Source organism: Hippopotamus amphibius, chromosome 16 (assembly GCF_030028045.1).
Source record: "Hippopotamus amphibius kiboko isolate mHipAmp2 chromosome 16, mHipAmp2.hap2, whole genome shotgun sequence".
In the NCBI taxonomy this organism is placed as follows: domain Eukaryota; kingdom Metazoa; phylum Chordata; class Mammalia; order Artiodactyla; family Hippopotamidae; genus Hippopotamus; species Hippopotamus amphibius.
In genome coordinates this window covers 64,013,165-64,032,542 of record NC_080201.1, presented here as the reverse complement: position 1 = coordinate 64,032,542, position 19,378 = coordinate 64,013,165, and the positions used below count along the sequence as shown (strand labels likewise).

At 59.3% G+C, this 19,378-nt stretch overlaps 3 protein-coding genes across 10 annotated transcripts; 2 read left to right on the top strand and 1 right to left on the bottom strand.

Moving 5' to 3' along the window:
- Positions 1 to 309: 309 nt before the first annotated feature.
- On the bottom strand, positions 310 to 3,441 carry ZNF524 (zinc finger protein 524). 6 transcript variants are annotated; one of them, XM_057712872.1, is made up of 3 exons: positions 2,943 to 3,116; positions 1,904 to 2,447; positions 310 to 1,365 (listed from the first exon to the last, which is right to left on the bottom strand). In XM_057712872.1, the coding sequence occupies exons 2-3, from the start codon at positions 1,934 to 1,936 to the stop codon at positions 541 to 543; spliced, it is 858 nt and encodes a 285-aa protein (XP_057568855.1). In that variant the 5' UTR covers positions 1,937 to 2,447; positions 2,943 to 3,116; the 3' UTR covers positions 310 to 540. The 6 variants fall into 6 exon arrangements, with proteins under 6 accessions (XP_057568855.1, XP_057568854.1, XP_057568857.1 ...); XM_057712871.1 differs by having other exon boundaries at positions 1,904 to 2,350; XM_057712874.1 differs by having other exon boundaries at positions 2,123 to 2,350.
- Positions 3,442 to 3,544: 103 nt separating this feature from the next.
- On the top strand, positions 3,545 to 8,955 carry FIZ1 (FLT3 interacting zinc finger 1). 2 transcript variants are annotated; one of them, XM_057712870.1, is made up of 3 exons: positions 3,545 to 3,885; positions 5,410 to 5,764; positions 6,667 to 8,955. In XM_057712870.1, the coding sequence occupies exons 2-3, from the start codon at positions 5,450 to 5,452 to the stop codon at positions 7,864 to 7,866; spliced, it is 1,515 nt and encodes a 504-aa protein (XP_057568853.1). In that variant the 5' UTR covers positions 3,545 to 3,885; positions 5,410 to 5,449; the 3' UTR covers positions 7,867 to 8,955. The 2 variants fall into 2 exon arrangements, with proteins under 2 accessions (XP_057568853.1, XP_057568852.1); XM_057712869.1 differs by having other exon boundaries at positions 3,687 to 4,795.
- A 6,492-nt stretch (positions 8,956 to 15,447) lies between these two features.
- Positions 15,448 to 18,641, top strand: ZNF579 (zinc finger protein 579). Of its 2 annotated transcripts, none has more exons than XM_057710704.1 (2): positions 15,448 to 15,552; positions 16,549 to 18,641. In XM_057710704.1, exon 2 carries the CDS (start codon positions 16,551 to 16,553, stop codon positions 18,219 to 18,221), a length of 1,671 nt encoding a protein of 556 aa, XP_057566687.1. In that variant the 5' UTR covers positions 15,448 to 15,552; positions 16,549 to 16,550; the 3' UTR covers positions 18,222 to 18,641. The 2 variants fall into 2 exon arrangements, with proteins under 2 accessions (XP_057566687.1, XP_057566688.1); XM_057710705.1 differs by having other exon boundaries at positions 15,492 to 15,552; positions 16,520 to 18,641.
- Positions 18,642 to 19,378: the final 737 nt, after the last annotated feature.

The following is a 19,378-nucleotide window of genomic DNA, read 5'->3' as shown; positions in this document are numbered from 1 at the left end:
GCTGCAGAATTTCCGGGAATCTTGTTAGAACGGAGCCGCGCCGGGGATGGGGGGGGGGGGGGTGAGACCTAGAGTCACTTTTGCACAGAAGGGTCAATGTTTCACTTAAGAGTGCATATTTGGGGGAGTGATTTAGGGATATTGGGGTCTTCTGGAGATGGGAGAGGCGGCAAAGGCTTCCCCTAAGCCAGTCTTGAGAGCCAAGCTAATGCAGCACATGACGTGGGGATGGTGTAGCGGCGGAAGGACATTTGAAAGGAGGAGAAGAGAGGCGCCGGCCCTGGGATCGTCACCGAACACACACAGGAGGCCAGTAGGCAGAGATTTATTTCCACAGCCCCTGCCTCCACAGGCCTGTCAGTCCGTGGGAGGGGGGCAGAAGGCAGCAGGACCCAGAAGTGGAAGTTCTCACCCTCAACCCCCTCCCACAACGGCAAGACCACCAGACAAGCGGGGGTCCCGGTCTCCCTGCCCAGGCCCAGCGCCAGCTGAACGCCCAGCTCTAAACCTGGCCTGGGGAGCTGTGGCCGGGGGTGGGAGTCAAGCCGGCTCTTTCCCCTCCATTTCCTCCTCATCCGCCCCTGCTGTGGCCGGGATACCCTCGTCGTCCCACGGTGGTTCAGGCCCTGGGTTCGGAGGACACAGGGGTGCCTCCATGGCCTCGGGGTGCTTGCGTCTAGCATGGCGCCGGAGCGTGTTAGCCTCCGTGAAGCGCAGTCGGCAGACGGGGCACTGGTAGGGGCGCTCCCCGGAGTGGACGCGGTGGTGGTGGGCCAGCTCGCCGGCCTCTCGAAAGCGGCGGGGACAGAGCGGGCAGCGGAAGGGCCGCAGGCCGGCATGGATGTTGCAGTGCCGCCGCAGGTGGCTGGACCGCTTGAAGGTCTTGCCGCAATCCTTGCACTCGTGTGGCTTCAGCTCTGAGTGTGAGATGCTGTGACGCTCCAGGTCGGAGAGGTAGGGGAAGGCCCGAAGGCACACCGGGCAGAAGTGCGGGGCCTTCTTAGGGCCAGAGCCCTCGGACCCGCTTGCCACTGACCCTTCAGAGACTGTGTAGGGCACACCCTGATCATCGATCAACAGGAGGTCACTGCCACCGCCGCCGCCCACCGGGGCTGTCACCCCCTGCGCCAGTGGGGGCTCCTGCCCTGACTTGGGGGGGCGGCCCCGCTTGCGAGGGAGGGAGGCCTTGAGTGTCCGATTCGAGGAAGTGGCCCCCCCAGGACGTCGGCCTCGGCGGCCCCGGGGAACAGGAGGAGGTAAGGCCAGAGGTTTCTCTTCCTCCCCCGGCAAAGGCGAAGGCCACGGGTCTGGGCTGGGGGTGTCCATTGAGCAGTGGGGGGCTTGGGTCTGGGCACTGGAGCCGGGCTAAGAGGAGAGAGGGAGTAGCCGTCAGTGCAGGAGAGTCTAGCACAGCCCTTGTCCCCCAACACCTCGCCATCCCTGGGTCTGAGTTTGTCAGCCTGGGCGTGGGCGACATTCACGTGGATGCACAATTAAAGCCATGCAGATAATTCTGTACCAGTTAGTAAAACACTGCCCTGAGCCCCACAGTTGTCTCCCAGACCTCCCTTACCCCTCTTAGACATTCGCGGTCAACGAGAGCCAAAATAAAGAAAAATCTTCCAGGGAGGACAGAGTCCAACTGAGGGTGCAGGCCAGTATTTCGATCCTCAAAACAGAGAACCCACCATACAGAAGAGCCACAGAGGCTTCATAAATGTTCTTGTCCCTCCTCCTGACAGAAGTGGGAGAGGGAGAGAAGGGGGTCAGGATTGCAAGAAAGGGACTGGTCCCAGGTGATGTCTGCCCCTGAGCTGCCGATGAGGACATGCATCAGAGCTGTTAAAGAGTCTGGGCTCTGGAGCCAGACGTTCTGGGTTCGATTCCTGAGTCTGTCACTTACTCTCTGTGTGGTGGCCTTGCACAAGGTGCTCATCTCTCTCAGCCTCAGCTAAGCCTTTTGCAAAATAGGATGAATATTCCCACCTACTCACACAGACATGTCATGACGATAATACACACAAAGTGCTCAGGACACAGAAGTGCTTAGGAGATATAAGTTCTTATTACCACGGTGAGTAGCTAAGCCTCACACCAACCCTCTGAATAAAGGTACAATCACCTCCGTTTTGCAAATGGGGAAACCAAGGCACAGGAAAGTCAAGTCAGTTGCCCAAGCTCTCTCTGTGGTTAAGTGGCAGGGCCAAGACTTGATCTCATGGGCCCCAATGGCCCACGGAGTGAGAAGCAATGGACCCAAGAGACATCATGGGTCCCTTAGTCCTGCATCTGAATCCAGCTCTGCTGTTAATTAACAAGTGGCTTTGCCTCTCTGAGCCAGTTTCCATCGCTGTAAAATAACAGGGTTGTCGGTTGGCATCTGGTAAGCACCCAATAAACCACCATCACCAACACCACCATCAGCAGCAAAGCCTGGGACCATGAGACTGGGGTATAAAAAAGGGGAAGGGGAGGAAAGCACAGGTGCAGTTAGGATGAGGGGCTGCAGGTGCCACTGCACCCCACTGGAACAGGCACACAGACTGGGGTCCAGAGAAGAGCAGCCACTTTTCCATGACCACACGGCCCGCTCCGTTGGGGGTGCCTGGACTAGAATCCGGGTCTCTGGAACTGCGCCCCGGACCCTCGCCCTGCTCCACCCCGGTGCAGGCGCGCACCCGACGGCTGCGATCGCGCGGGGCGGGCCCTACGGGGGCGGCGGCCAATGAGCGGCGCCGGGCCGCGGACGGCGAGGGCCGCCAGGAAGGGGGTCTGCGCGCGCGCGCCCAGGCGGGCTGGCTCCGCGGGGCGCGAGGTCGGCGCGCGCTGCAGCGAACGCGGGAGCAGAAGCAGGTGGGGGGCGCGCTCCAGGAGCGCGCGGCCCCGGGCCTCCCCTCCCTCCGCTCCCCTCCCCCCCGCCCGGACCCCCGCCTCTCGGGTACCTCATTTGCATGTCGCCTGGACTCGCGAGTGTGCGCGCGCGGGGGCGCGGGGCCGGCGCGTGGGAAGGGGCGGGGGCGAGGGGGCCCTGCCCCTCGGCGACGCGCGCGCGCGGGACTGCCCCGCCCCTCGGCGCGGACGCCGGGCGGCCCGCCCCTCCCTCCCTCCCTCCCCTCCTCCCCGTCGGGCCCGCGCCCGCGGGGAACAAAGGGGGCGCCCTGGGTCCTAAGAGCCGGTCACGTCCCCGCCGGCGAGCCGCGCCCGCGCACCCGTCGCCCTCGCTGGCCACGAGCGGTAAATTACCCCACCAACACATCCCAAACACAGAGAAATGTCTTTCCTCCCACAAAGCGCCCAGCCTGGTGACCCAATCAAAGAAAGGTACCGAAAGGCTGAGGAGCGGGAAAATGGCCGCTCGTTCCCGTAATTAACATGGCGCCTGACGGGCTTCAGAGCCCACTGGAAGCCTTAGCACAAGATGGAGCCTGCTCTTTCCTCCTGTGTCTACCGCAGTCGGCGAACTTCGATCTCTCTCCTCTCCTGATGCAACTCTACATCCTACCCAGAAGGACTCTGAGGCCGCGAGAAAGGAATCAAATCGGCCCTCATCTATGTGAACACCCGCCAGAGTCGACGCCGCTGGAAGGAGACGGCGAGCGCTGAGCTCGTTGCCCTCAGTCTCGATGGCGCCGGGGGTCACCCTAAGCCCCACCCCTTCTCCATGCCCTCACCCAAGATGGCGCCACCCTGGCTTCTCTAACCTCCAGTAGCTGGGAGAGGGACGGGAAAGAGGGAGAAGGGAGGGCGGCGGGGAGGAGAGAAGCCAAGAAGGCGGGAGAAAGGGGGAGCGCGGGGGAGAAGGGAGCCGAGGCGGAAGTCGAGGGGCCCCCCGGGTGGAAGTGACGCTACCCCCGCTGCCCAAAATGTCGGCGCCCAGAGGGAGGTGTAAGTAATTAAAGAGGAAAGCCGACTGACTTTCCCGGCCTCCCGGGGCCGCCTCAGGGCTCCAGAACCCCCGCTCCGTAAGAGCAAGGTGGACTCGCCCGGCTGCGGGTCTGGCCAGACCTGCCCCCGCCTCGGGCGCCCGGGGCCGCACCTTTTAGGGACAGGGGGGAGGGGCACAAAAGGCTAGCTCCGGGGCCTGGGTCCTCGCGCTGACTGGGGAGGGGGGACCCAGCCCCGCGGGTGACGGGGCGGGGAGGAGGCGGGGCTTCGTGGCGGCCGGGGCGGAGCAATGGCTGGGAGGAGGCGGGGTGGGCGTGGTTTGGAGTGGAAGTGGGCGGGGCTGTGGTGGAAATGGGAGGTGCTTAGGCAAAGGGGCGAGGTTTGACAAAGGGGCGTGGCTTAGTGGTAGGCGGGCCCTAGGTTGCAGGGTTCTAATTCGGGCTGAGTGGGGTAAAGGGATTCAGTGCGGAGGTGGGAGGAGCTTAGGGTAGGAGGGTGGAGTTTGACTAGGGGCGTGTCTTTCAGGAAGTGGTGGGCATAGTGAGGGGGTGGGGTTTAAGAGTGTGATTTGGGGCGTCTTCGTGGAAATAGCAGGTCTTTATATTGCAGGTGAAATGGCTTAGGATGGGGAGGGTGTCAGCAAGGACTGAGATGGCAAGAGAGGTAGAGTGACGGGTGGTCTTGGAAAGGAAGGGGTTTACTTAAAGGTTTAGTTTAAAGGAAAACTCGAGTGGGGTTCAGGAGGCGGATCTTGCTGGGGAAGAGATGAGGGACTTCAAGAGGAAACTCGGAGGAACTTTGCAGACGGTAGTAATCAAAACAGCTTACCTCTTTTGCTGTGCGCAAGCGTCAGTAAGCCCGCGGCGCGCATGGCCACAACAGTGCTTAGTCCTCACCACCACTCCGTGAGGTAGGTCTTCCCAGTATCTCTATTTTGCAGATGGAGAGAGTATCAGCTGGTTTTATCCAAGGTTCCAGGACTAGCTCTGGTGGCCCCGGAAGGTTGACTCAAGTGCGCTTAGCCCCAGATCTTTTTCCTCCCATTGGCTAAGAATGTCAGTCTTTACCTGAAGGAGACTTTCATCTTCAAAGAAGAGTGGGAGTGGCTTTCAGAGGGGAAGGGGCTTGTCAAGGAATGTAAGAGGCTTCAGGAACAACCTGGAGACTTTGGAAAGAGTAGGCGGGACCTGAACGCGGGTGGGCGGGGCTTAGCCACATTGGGTGGGGCCTGGAGCGGAGCAGGAGTCCATTCACAAAGAAGGGGAGAGGCTTAAAAGCATTCGATGGCTTAGAAGCGACTTGGAAACGATCTGGAAGATAGGCAGATGAATGACGGAAGGGGTGGTAGGAGAGTGGGAGGGGATTAAAGAGCAGTGGGTGTGGCCTGGACGGATGGGCGTGGCTTAGAATGTAGTAGGCCGGGCCCCCAGGGACCGCTGGCAGGTCTGTGAGTCCAAGGAGCCTGACAGGGGAGGCGGATGGGGAAGTGGCTCCCTCAACCCCCTCCATGTCTCCCCGCTCCAGAGAGCGCCCACACCCGCCACTGCCCTCGCGCCGCACCACCATGGATGACGCCCCGCTGCCAGCGCCCCCAGTCCCTGCTCCGGCCCCGGCCCCAGCTCCGCCCGCTGCTGCTGCCCCCCGCGTCCCGTTTCACTGCAGTGAGTGTGGCAAGAGCTTCCGCTACCGCTCGGACCTGCGGCGCCACTTCGCTCGGCACACTGCGCTCAAACCCCACGCGTGTCCGCGCTGCGGCAAGGGCTTCAAGCACAGCTTCAACCTGGCCAACCACCTGCGCTCGCACACCGGCGAGCGGCCCTACCGCTGCTCCGCCTGCCCCAAGGGGTTCCGAGACTCCACCGGCCTGCTGCACCACCAGGTGAGTCCTGCAGGCGGGCCCCAGGCGGGCCTCCCTGGGCTGGACTCGCCCTAGGAGCCCCGGGGACCACCGATGGGCAACAGATAGCTGGCCTCTAAGAAAATTTCTGTCTGCCTCCCTCCCTCCCCATCGAGGCACCCCGACCAGTCAAAGCTTGAGGTGTTTCTCTTTCAGTCACCACCCAACCCAGGAACTAAAACATTCATGGTAAATCTGCCCCACCTGTATGTCCCCCCTCTCTCCCGTGCCCCTGCTCATATGCCAGCATCTGCAACTTTGTGCTTGTCATTCCATTACCGTTTTAAAAGATAGCTTTACCACGTATGTACTTAATTCCTTTACTCAGCGATTGTCTGAATGTTTTCCCTGCTCCCAACACCTGGGTTACCAAGGTGAAATCAATAAAATCCACGCCTTTCGAGAACTTACATTCCATTGAAAGTGGTCCATAGCCAGGTAGACCATCAGCAAGAAAGCAAATACACAGGCAAGGACGGTCTGGAAAGGGAGAAGAGTTGGGAAGGGAGTGAAAGCAACAACAGCCATAATAACCACCTAATACGTAGCAAGACAGAGGGGAGAGCTATGGGCTGCCACACACGGTGGAGGAAGGTCAGGGCAAGGTGATATTTGATCTGAGACCTGAGGGAAGAGCAGGAATCCACCACGGGAACAGCATTCCAGGCAAAGGGAACAGCAAGTGTGAAGGTCCTGAGTCTGGAGGGTCCAAAAGCATGCCAACGTGGCCGGATGCAGAAAACGAGGAAGAGAGGGTGGAAGCTAGATCCTGGCCCTGCGGACCTGACAGGGAGCTTCCTCCGCATCCCTCTGGGAGGCCGAGAATCTGTCCTGCGGGCTAGACCCTCAACCCTGACGCTGGGCTCTTCCTCCTGCCCTCCCAGGTCGTCCACACTGGTGAGAAGCCCTACTGCTGCCTAGTCTGCGAGCTCCGCTTCTCCTCGCGCTCCAGCCTGGGCCGCCATCTCAAGCGCCAGCACCGTGGGGTGCTCCCGTCACCCCTGCAGCCTGGCGCAGGCCTGCCCGCCCTGAGCGCTCCCTGCTCAGTCTGCTGCAACGTGGGGCCCTGCTCAGTGTGCGGGGGCGCGGGGGCCGGCGGCGGAGAGGGCCCAGAGGGGGCAGGTGCGGGCCCGGGGAGCTGGGGGCTGGCCGAGGCGGCGGCCGCTGCGGCGGCCTCGCTGCCCCCCTTTGCGTGCGGTGCCTGCGCGCGGCGCTTCGACCAGGGCCGCGAGCTGGCCGCCCACTGGGCTGCACACACCGACGTGAAGCCCTTCAAGTGCCCGCGCTGCGAGCGCGACTTCAACGCCCCTGCGCTGCTGGAGCGGCATAAGCTGACCCACGACCTGCAGGGTCCCGGCGCACCCCCCGCGCAGGCCTGGGTCTCCGGGGCTGGCGCCGGGCCTGAGACGGCCGGCGAGGGCGGCGCTGCGGAGGCGGGCGACAAGCAGCCGGCCTGGGACGGCGGGTTGCTCCTGGGCCGCGCCGGGGGCGGCGTGCCCGAGCTGGGGGGGCTGCTCCCCGAGGGCGGCGGGGAGGCCCCTGCGCCCGCGGCCGCGGCCGAGCCGTCGGAAGACACCCTCTACCAGTGCGACTGCGGGACCTTCTTCGCGTCGGCGGCGGCGCTGGCCAGCCACCTGGAGGCGCACTCGGGCCCCGCCACCTACGGCTGCGGCCACTGCGGGGCCCTGTACGCGGCGCTGGCCGCCCTGGAGGAGCACCGGCGCACCAGCCACGGCGAGGGCGGCGGTGCCGAGGCGGCGGCTGCGCCCGCCCCGGAGGGGGACCCCGCGCCTGGAGAGCCCGCGTCCGGCTCGGGCCGCGGCAAGAAGATCTTCGGCTGCTCCGAGTGCGAGAAGCTGTTCCGCTCGCCGCGGGACCTGGAGCGGCATGTGCTGGTGCACACCGGGGAGAAGCCGTTCCCGTGCCTGGAGTGCGGCAAGTTTTTCCGCCACGAGTGCTACCTCAAGCGCCACCGACTGCTGCACGGCACCGAGCGGCCCTTCCCCTGCCACATCTGCGGCAAGGGCTTCATCACGCTCAGCAACCTCTCCAGGCACCTGAAGCTGCACCGAGGCATGGACTGACGTGGCCAGGCCGTGCGCCCCTCCGCCCAACCACCCCTCCCAGGGGCCGGACTCAGGGCCCGGACCAGGGGGCCTAGGGACCCCGAGGGAGGCCTCCGCCCTCCAAATCCAGACGTAGGCCCCGAGATGAGGGGACCCTGGCTGGAGACATGGGGCCACCAAACACCCACACGGGCCCTTGAGCTGGGGGGCAGCAAATCAATGGAGACGCTCCTCAGCTTGAGGGCCCCGGAGCTACGGAGAGACTCCTAGACTCGAGGCCCCTGGAATACGTGCTGAGCATCCCCAAACCCGAGCTGCGGGGACCGAGGAACGAGAACTGGGTCTTCACAAGCACTTCTCACCGTGAGAGCCCTCTTAATAAGTGATGGGCACCCTCCCCCAAAGGAAAACTGCCCCTCTCCCTGAGAGCCATCATTCCAACGACCTTGATCTGGGGAATGGGGGGGAAACATGTCCCCGGATTTCCCTGGGTCCCCTCCAAATGCTACCCACCAGAGTCCCTGGTGCCCTCAAATAATGGATATAGCCGGAATCTGCCTCCCCCGACCCCCTTTATTCCCTATGCGGAAAGAGGACCAGGGTAGTTGCCCCCTGCCCTCAACTCCTTCCCCAGTTAGGACTCCCTCCTCCTCTACTGCGGAATGGATCGACCCTAATGATCTTCCCCATCCCCCAAAACTAGAATAGGCTGGTTCAAAATCCCCCCGCCCAGTAGGATGGACTGATCGAGATACACATACCCCCACCCCCGGCCCACTGGAATGGGCCGGTCCAGATGGCCGACTGCGCCCCATCCTCCTTAGAGTGAATACGGCAGACACTCCTCCCGTCCCTCTAGCGTGCGGGCTGGTCCACGTCATTTCCCATTATGTGAATTCAAGAGTGAGAGGTGGGGGACACCGGGGTATCCCTCCCGCTCTGCTGTAGCACCTGTTGGTCTTTACGTCTCTGTCAGTTTGTCTCTGTGTTTTCCCCAGCCCCAAGGGGAAGGGGGATTTGGCTAGGGGGTTTCCCCCTGTAAGCCTCGACCTCGCCCCCTCATCCCACTCCCCAGTGTCTCCTGGACCCCAATAAACCTTGTCCTGTCAGCCACTGCCGTCTCATTTTCTGATCCTTGGCTTTAGGGACAGGCCTCCTAAATAGAGACAGATCTTTCCTTCCTCTTGAGAAATTTCAAGTGCTTTAGACGGTGTATGACCCTTTTAATATCAGAGATGGTTTAGATCTCATCTGAGTGGAATCCTGCCTCAGAAACAAAATTCACCTCCGACAGGACATGCCCCCTGGGACCAGACACGCCGTTTAGAAACCTTCAATCCCATACGACACGCCCCCTAAAAACCAAACTGTTTACAGACTACGGTAAGAAGAGGCCCTGCCCCTTAGACTCTGTCTCCCAGGCAACCAGATTTGTACTTTAGCCGCTCCAGCCTTCCCCTAGATTAGGATCCGCCCATCTGAGGTTGGGCAGGCCCTTCAGATTGTCTCCTACGCGCTGGGTTACATTCCGGTACCGAGTGCCAGGCGCTGTAACCCCCTCTGGGGATCCAACAGTGAACAAAGTAACTGCTTAAAAAAACGAGTGGCTGGGCTGTGCCACCTTAGGTTGGGTGGTCCAGCAGGGAGGCGGGGGGTGCTTCTCTGCAGAGGTGGCATTTGATCTGAGACCAGAATGGCGAGGAGGGGTGGGCCAGATGGCCACCTGGATGAGCCCAGGAGGGGAGAGAGGGGTGAGATGAGGTAGAGAGGTAAGCAAGGGTCAGGTCACACAGACCCTGGTGGGCCAAGCTGGGCATTTGACTGTGCATTGTAGGCAATGCCAAGCAAGATTTTAAGTGTGAAGGAATGTGACCACTCTTGCACTTTCCAAGGGCCGCTCTGGCTGCTGAGTGCAAAAGGGCCTGGAGGGGGCAGAGTGAATGCAGCAGAGGCTACTGCAGTCCACCAGGAGAGGGGTGTGGGGGCCTGGAGCAGAGTGATGGACAGAAGCAGGCAGGCCCAAGATGAATTCTGGAGGTAGAATGTGCAAGCGTGTGTTGTGTGTACACATGTGTAATGGAAAGGGAGGACGGGCGGGTGGGGGGAGGGTATTGGTTTTTGCTGCCACTTTGTATTAAGACCAGAAAACAGAGAGAAAACAAGTTCGGGTAGAGGCTAGAGGGATCATGAGTTCCATCTTGAGCTTCTTAAATTTTACGATGCTTGGGAGACTGGCATGCTCTAATAAGGCTGAAGATGTGCACATCCCACTGACAGGCACAGACCCCCAAGAAACTCATGTTCACCTGCACCAGGAGACATGTATAAGAACATTCACAGCAGTGAAGTGTACAGCCCCAGACTAGAACAAAAGACATGCCCATTGCTATGGTCTGAATGTTTCTGTCCCCTCAAAATCCATACGTCGAAATCCTAACGCCCAATGTGATGGTATTTGGAGCTGGCGCCTTTGAAAGGTGCTTAAGTCATGAGGGTGGAGCCCTCATGAATGAGATTAGTGCCTTTGCAGAAGAAGCTTCAGAGTGACCCCCAGCCCCTTCCACCAGCTGAGGACACAGCAAGAAAGCACAGCTATGAACCAGGAAGAGGGCCCTCACCGGAAGGTGGCTGTGCTGGTACCTTGATCTTGGACTTTCCAGCTTCCAGAAGTGTGCGCAGTAATTTTCCGTTGTTTATAAGCCACCTGGTCTGTGGTATTTTGTTATAGCAGCCGGAACAGACTAAAGACATTCATCAACAATAGAGTGGATAAATAAATGATGGTATATTATGCCATGGACTACTATACAGCAAGAAAGCATGAGAATGAATGAGCACAGAGGCACACAGTCACATGAATGAAAGTTACAGAGAAGCAGGACTCAAGAAACCAGGTACATAGTGTACCATTCCATTTCTATAACATTCGAGCAAGCACAACTAAACTGTAATATTGCTTAGGATGCATTGTGGGTGTCAGCCATCTAGAAGAGCAAGGAAAGGTTTGGGGGTTTTTTTTGTTTTGTTTTGTTTCATAAAATCAGAACAGTGGAATTGGATGGGTTAAATTCGGGATGGGACATGGTGGAAACTTCTATGGGCTCTGGGGTGGCTGCCAACATTCCATTTCTTAATCTGGTGATTATTTTATAATTATTTGTGAAACTTTATGTTTTTATCGCACGCTTTTCATCTATGTCTTATATTTCACAAGGAAAAGCATTTAAGGGAGGGAGATAAGTTTCGAGGCAAACAAGTGAGAGTTTGGCATTCAAGAAAGACATTTTTGCCTGGAGATCTGCAACTGCCCACCTGAAAAGGCTCCAGGTCGGCCCCTGGGAAAGGTCAAGCTTAGAGATATTCCTCTGCACTCTGCCACCACTACTCAGGAAGGGGGACCAGACTCATCCCCCTGGGGTCCAAAAAAAAAAAAATTCTCCGCGTTGGAGAAACAAGACCCGCCTCCTTGGATACAGGCGCCTCCCCCGGGGACAAGATCCGCCCACTTGGAGACGAGCTCCGCCTCCAGAGCCGAGGGCCTGGAAAAGTGCCAGGGTTGTCATGGAGATGGCCGCCTGGCAGTGGGGTGTTGAATAGGGACCTCCCGCCTACCTCACCTCCACTCCAGTCCTTTCTCTTCGGAGGCGGTAACGAAAGGGACTCATCCCCTTTCCCGCGTGTCCCTCAGTGCCAGCTGGTGGGTTGGACCTCGTCCCGAACCCGTGACCCCGTGGCCCCATTTTATCGATGTGTTCATTGAGGCTTGGAGGCGCAGGGCGAGGATTTTACCCGGGGGGTGATCTCAACCTGTCCAGAGTATCAATTACTAGCCAGACGCTGGCGACTCCCACGCCTCTGTGGGCGGAGCTGACTCGCGCGCGCAGCCGGGAGCCAGCCACCTGCACCTCCAGCTCACCTGCTTTTCACATCGCCCCACCACGGCAGTCTTCTCCCCTTCCAGGGAGCCCCCCACTCCAAAATCTGAAGCCCGAGTTCGCCTCACTCCTCCTCACCCTTCGTGCCTCTTAATTCACCCACCAAGATTGCTCGATATGCGAGTCTCGCTGAAGGTAGAGCAGTTAAAGAGAAGCAAACCCCTGCCCTCATGGAGCTTATATTTCAGTGAAAGGGGAAATAAGTCATCGGTGGAAAACCGAAAAGCAGCCTAATGTTTGCGATAAGTCCTATACAATGTTGCAAATCAGGGCCGAGCAAGGACTAGAGGGTGACAGGAGAGTTGTGTTACTTTATGTTTATTTATTTATTTATTTATTTATTTATTTATTTATTTATTTACTTTCTGGCCGCACTTCACGGCTTGTGGGCTCTTAATTCTCACCCCACCAGGGATCAAGCCTGTGCCCCCTGCAGTGGAAGCGCAGCGTCCTAACCACTGGACCACCAGGGCATTCCCAGGAGGGCTATTTTAGCTAAGGTGGACGGGACAAGTGTCTCTGAGAAGATCTGTAAGAAGTGGGGGAAGTAAGGAAAACATTATGAATATCTAGGAGAAGGGCATTCCAGGCAGTGAACTGCAAGTGCAAAGGCCCTGCGTCCAAAAGAGCAGAGGACAGTGTGGATGGAGCAGAGAGAAAGAAAGGATTCCGTGGAAGGGAGCCTCCAGGGTTCAGACAGGTAGGGAGGGATGTGCAGGTGAGGAAGGTGGGGAGGAAGAGGTGAGAGCCGCTGGACGGTGTTTAGTGCAGAAGCGAAGGGATGTGCTTTCTAGGTGCTGGAGACTAAACGCGAGGGGGGGGGGGCTCGAAGTGGGGAAGCCAATGAGGAGGCGGTGGCGGTGGGAATGGCATCCAAGAAGGCAGCTCTGAGCCAATGAGCGCCAGGTCCCGCCCCTGCCCGAGGCGGGCCCCGCCCAGGCCCCCCCATCTCTCACCTGGACCCGGGCCCCGCCTCCTCCTGCTCCCCACCTCAGTCTCCCCTGCATCCGGCTGGGCCTCCGCGCGGGTCCCACAGGAATTTCTCTAAAACACTAATCGGATCATGTGACTCTGCAGCTTAAAACCTTTTCAGTGGCTTCTCAGTACACTCGGAATGCGTCCGGCGCTCAGCCTAGCCCAGGAGGCGGGGCACAGTTGCTCGTGCAGCTCCGGCCTCTCTCCACCACACTGGCCACCATTGATGCCCCCATCCAAAGCCCCAAATCTCCTCCAAGACACGCTGACCTCTCTGGAATTTCTTTCCCCTCACCCTCATTCCTGAATTCGTTTCTTCCTTTTATTTAGGAAAAAAAAATATTTTAAGGCTTTAAGATATAGATAATTAAATAATAACACACACACCCTAGGTATATATTCAAAAGAATTGAAAACAGCCATTAAAACAAAAACTTATTTGTAACAAATGTTTGTAACAATACTGTTCACAATAGCCAAAAAGTAGCAACAACCCAAGGTCCACGAACAAATGAATGGATAAACAAAATACAGTATATCCATACAATGGAATTTACTCAGCCTATAAAAAGCAATGAAGCAATGAAGCACTGACACATGCTATAACATGGATGAACCTTGAAAACGTTATGCTAAGTGAAAGAAGCCAGTCGTAAAAGACCACATACTGGATAACTCAGTTGATATGAAATATCCACAGTAGACAAACCCATAGAGACAGAAAGACGATTATTGGTTGCTAGGAACCGGGGTGGGGGGGGGGAGAAGGGAATGGGGAATGACAGAATCATGGATCCCGGTTTCTGTTTGGAGTGATGAACTTCTGGAACTAGATGGTGGAGATGATTGCACAATCTCGTGAATGTTCTTAATGTCACTGAATTGCACACTTCAAAATGGTTAAAATTGTAAATTTTATGTTACGTGTATTTTAACAAAAAATACACACGCACACACACATTGACTACCAGTTTTAAAACATGAGATACACCTGACTCCATAGACCTCCCCCGTCTCCTGATTGCCTCTCCCTTCTCAACCGTAACCCCTACCCCAAATTTGGTGCTAATTGTCTCCATGGATGTGTTTAGACTTTTGCTCCATATGTATATATCCTTTAAAATACAGCTTTACCGACCAGGTTTTTTAAAAACCATGCTTCTCACCGTCATTTCTCCCATCTCTTTATGAAATGCAAAGACAGACTCACTACTTTGAAACCTCTCAGTACCTCACTTTGCTGCTCTGTGAAATGGGAAACTAATGTTAAGTACTTCTTAACACAAGGAGGAACAAATGGGTTTGTATTTGTAAAGCACTTACAAGAGTAAGCTATCATTTATTTTCATTTTATTTATTTTTATTATCCCCCATTTGTTTCCTTTTCCTTTAAGTATGGCACGCATTCATGTGGTTTCAAATTCCAAAAGGACAAAAGGACAGAGTGTAGTAAGTTTCAGTCCTGGGACTTAGACAATGTTGCCAGTTTCTTCTCTCTCCTTCCAGTTCTCCCAGACACAACCTGCTGATAAGCCCAGATAGAACAGGCTGCAGGCTGTGCTCCACCTTCCGCTTTTTTCCTCCATTATCACTTGGAGCCTTTCCATATTTTTACACAGTGAACTTCTTCATTCTCTTTTTATGGACACATAGCATTCTGCTGGGTAGATCAATCACGATTTATCGCTCAAATCCCCAACTGATGGGCGTTTAGCGCATTTCCCATCTTTCCAAGTGATGCACAATACTGCAACCACTAACCTGGTACAGGCACCCTTTGTGGCATGTTTCCCAGTGGAGCTATCAGAAGGATAGTGGCTGTGTTGGTATATTTCTCTCTCATTTCCATTTGTTCCCTTCCCCAGTCCTAACCCTTGGCTTTCGTCCTGCAGGTTTCAGCCGAAACAGCATTGCCTCCAGGAAGCCTTCAGGGATTACTCTCACTCAGTGTCCTCTCTGCTCCCTGTAATCCCACCGCATCCGGTTTCCTGCTTTAGAGCACACTCTCCAGGAGGGCAATTGGATCTGAATCCGTCTGCCTCCTCCGTCAGATCGTGAGCTCCCTGAGGACAGGGTCCTGTCTTTGCCACCGCAGCTCCAGCACCAAGGACAGAGCTAACTCACAGTAGGTGCTCAGTAAACATTGGCGGCTTAGGATCAAGTGAATACATGTAGCAAAAGGAGTAACTGGTCTCAGAGTCAAGTGAATGCACGCGGGGTTTATCACAGAGAGGGAGACTGAGGCTCAGAAAAAGGAAAGTCGCTTGCTCAAGCAGCCACGTGAAGGCTGCAGTCAGGTTCTAGTCCAGGCTGCCGGTACTTTCCCTGAAGCCTCTGTCACTGCCTCATTCATCTCCTTTCCCGGCCACCCCCCTCGCCCAGCACAGTGCCTGGCACAGACAGACTGGACCTGATAAATGTGTATTTGTTGAAGGAATGAATGAATATGTGTGTCTGCTGGGGAGGGGAGGGAGCGAGGCTGAACCCAGCCCCCTCCTCCCTCGGGGAGCCCAGAGGACTGGGCCCCAGCCCCCTCCCCTTACAGGATCCAGGAGTCCAAGCTGCCCCCCCCCCCGCCCCCTGGGTCCCCTCGTCCACCCGCTTCCGGCTTCCCAGCCAGTCTTTCCTCTTTCAGGCTCCGACGAAAAGCCGGGTTTCCGGGGGGAAGGCTTAGCCGGTGACACCGAGCCCAACCTCCTCCACCCCCCACCACGCTCGGGGCCCTCCCTCCCCGCCACCACCGTCCGCACTCGGCCGGCCGCGGGGAAGGAAGAAAGGAGCAAAGGAGGCGGAGGTAAGAACCGGGCGCGCGGGCATCGGGGCCGAGCCCCAGGCCCTGGGCTCAGAAATCTGCACGGCCTCGACCCGTGGCCCCAGTTCTGCTGACCATGCCTGCGGGGAACCAAAGGCTGCGCCCAGCGCGGACATCGGCCCCCTCCCCGGGACCTAGGGCTCCTGACCCCCAGCAGCCCTCCTCGGGGGTCCAGGGCCCTGGCCCTCAGCCTCCTCCTCGCTGGAGATTTCGAGCAACTGGGCCCCAGCCCCCACCTTTCCCTTGTCTTAGGAACCCAGCCCCCTCCCCCAGCCCTCTCCACCACTGAGACCCAGGAATCCGTCCCCTGCACGTACAGAAGTCTGGATGCCGGACCCCAGTCATCTCCCAACCCCCCCTCCCCACCCCAACCTCAGCCCCAGGGACCCGGGTCCCTAGCCCCCTCCCTGCCCAGGAGTCTGGGCCCTCCTACTCCCGGCTTCTCCCAGCCTCTGGGACTGGGCACCCACACTCCATTTCCGGGGCCTCCTAATTTTAAATCCCACCCCCTCCACTCGGGCACCAAGGGCTGTTTCCCAGCCCCTCCCAATAGGTTCCAGCAGGGCCCCTGGAGAAAAAGCAGTTCGCTGACTTTGTCTGCCTCTGTCCCCTCTTCTGTCTGTCTCTGTCTTGTTTCTCCCTGTCTCTCTCGTCCTGCATCCTGCCATGGTTCCTCTGATCTCTGTGTTTGCACCATCTCTGCCTAAATCTCTTTGTTTTCTCTTCATCTCTGTCTCTGCTGGGTGTCCCCATCTCTCTCTCCTGCTTTCTGCCTCTCACCATCCTGTCTTTCTGTTTCTCCTCGTCTCTACCTCTTATCCCGGCCTTTTTCGTCTGTCTGTCTGTTCCTCCCTCCCTTGCCCGGCTAAATATCTGCCCCCCTCTGCATCTCCATGCCTCTCTGTCTCTGCTTCTCTCTCTGCATCCCCCCCCCCCCCCACCTCCCCAGATCTCTATCTCTTTTCTTTCTCTTTACAGGCATGGACCCGCAGCCTCCTCCACCAGCCCAGGGCAGCCCACCTCACCGGGGCCGTGGCCGGGGCCGTGGCCGAGGCCGTGGTAGAGGCCGAGGCCGTGGCAGGGGGGGCGCTGGAGCTCCTCGGGCACCGCTGCCCTGCCCCACCTGTGGCCGCCTCTTCCGCTTCCCCTACTACCTCTCCCGGCACCGGCTGAGCCACTCGGGCCTGCGGCCCCACGCCTGCCCTCTGTGCCCCAAGGCCTTCCGCCGGCCTGCGCACCTCTCGCGCCACCTGCGTGGCCACGGGCCGCAGCCCCCGCTGCGCTGCGCCGCCTGCCCCCGCACCTTCCCCGAGCCGGCCCAGCTCAGGCGCCACCTGGCCCAGGAGCACGCGGGCGGCGGGGTCGAGCTGGCCATCGAGAGGGCAGCCAAGGAGGCGGCCGAGTCCGGCTGGGGCGCGCAGGACAAGGGCGCCGAGCAGCCCACCTCTGCAGCTGCGGGAGCCGCGGAGGAGGAGGAGGCGGCGGCGGCGCGGCCCGAGACGTGGTCCGCGGGGGAGCCGGCCACGCTGGCGGCCGCCGCGAGCGCAGAGCCCCGCGAGTCGGAGGAGGAGGAGGCCGAGGCCGGGGCAGCGGAGCTGAGGGCCGAGCTGGCGCTGGCGGCCGGGCGGCAGGAGGAGAAGCAGGTCCTGCTCCAGGCCGACTGGACGCTGCTGTGCCTCCGCTGCCGAGAAGCCTTCGCCACCAAGGGCGAGCTCAAAGCGCACCCGTGTCTGCGCCCCGAGGGCGAACAGGAGGGCGAAGGGGGGCCCCCGCCCCGCCCCAAGCGCCACCAGTGCTCCATCTGCCTCAAGGCCTTCGCCAGGCCCTGGTCGCTGTCCCGCCACCGGCTGGTCCACTCCACCGACCGCCCCTTCGTGTGCACGGACTGCGGCCTGGCCTTCCGCCTCGCCTCCTACCTCCGCCAGCACCGCCGCGTCCACGGCGCGCTCAGCCTCCTGGCCCCGCTGCCCTCGGGCAAGAAGGACGACAAGGCGTCGGGCGGACGGACCTCAGGGAAGGGGCCCGAGGGGGGTGAAGGGGCGGAGTGCGGGGGGGCCTCGGAGGGTGGAGAAGGCGGGCAGAACGGAGGGGATGCCGCCCCGGCCCGGCCGCCTGCTGGGGAGCCCCGCTTCTGGTGCCCCGAGTGCGGCAAAGGTTTCCGGCGCCGGGCGCACCTGCGGCAGCACGGGGTGACCCACTCGGGGGCGCGGCCCTTCCAGTGCGTGCGCTGCCAGCGGGAGTTCAAGCGCCTGGCCGACCTGGCCCGCCACGCGCAGGTGCACGCGGGCGGCCCGGCCCCGCACCCCTGCCCGCACTGCTCACGGCGCTTCTCGCGCGCCTACAGCCTCCTGCGCCACCAACGCTGCCACCGCGCCGAGCTGGAGAGGGCCGCCGCCGCGCAGCAGGCGCTCCAGGCCCAGGCGCCCCCGCCGCCCCCGGCTGGCCAGGAGGAGGAAGGGCTCCCGCTGCCCGTCGCACACATCAAGGAAGAGCCTCCCTCCCCAGGGACCCCACCCCGGTCGCCGCCAGCACCCCCTGTCTTCCTCAGCGCCTCCTGTTTCGACAGCCAAGACCACTCAGCCTTCGAGATGGAGGAAGAAGAGATTGACAGCAAGGCTCACCTGCGGGGATTGGGGGGCCTGGCCTCCTGACCCGCAGACCCACCCTCAGCCCCGCTGTTTGACAAGCCCCCACCCCACCCCCGTTTGCAATATGGAGGAGAGAAGTTGAGGGAGAGGAACCTCCTCTGTGTACGCACCCCTCCCCTTCCAGCCCTCGACACTAAGGAGGGAGGGGGCTGGACCGCCCCTTCCTCCCCATCGCCCACCCCCAGGCCCCCTGATGCTGGTTAGAAACTGTTTGCCCCACCTGTGAAGGCAGGACGCTGATTCGGGAGGTGGAGGACATTGGCCAGAGGGATGGACACTGCAGGGGTGGGGGGGGGCCCGGTCTGGCTGTCCCCTGTTACACACACTGGACACCATCACCTCTTTGGAACTGCCAGACTGGGGGGTCCCCAGTGAGCAAAGGTCTGTTCCTGTCCCTTTGTCTGTCTGTGAATAAATGTGAGTTCGTGGAACTGGAGAGAGTGGGGCTGTCTGTGGGGGTGCGGGCTGGCTGAGGGTATCTGGGTGAGCAGGGATGTGTTCAGCAGGCTCGGAGCTTGGGTTTAGAGCAGGAAGGATGCAGCTACGCACATCAGCGACCGTTCGGCCCTCAGCCAAGCAAGAAACTCATGAGAAGAAACAGGAGTGCCATCTGCCCTGGGGGTTCTTTAGGGATCCCAACATGGAATCCCTGCATGCACTCATGCATCCAACATTGACCAGGCACAGGACTTCCCTGATGGCACAGTGGTTAGGAACCCACCTGCCAATGCAGGGGGCGCGGGTTCGATCCCTGGTCCGGGAAGATCCCACGTGCCTCGGAGCAACTAAGCCCATGCGCCACAACTGCTGAGCCTGCGCTCTAGAGCCCACAAGCCACAACTACTGAGCCCATGTGCCGCAACTACTGAAGCCCACGCGCCTAGAGCCCAGGCTCCACAAGAGAAGCCACCACAATGAGAAGCCTGCGCACCGCAACGAAGAGGAGCCCCCACTTGCTATCTCTAGAGAAAGCCCACACTCAGCAATGAAGACCCAACGCAGCCAAAAAACTAAAAAACGTTGACCAGGCACAGTGCTAGGCCCCAGGCATGCCGGGCAGAAGAAAGCCACTCTATGAGGAGCTGGAACTGTAGCTCTGCACAGTCTAACAAGGTTTAGCCCGTAGCCCCAAGCGGGGTTAAACTGGGAACAATATCAAT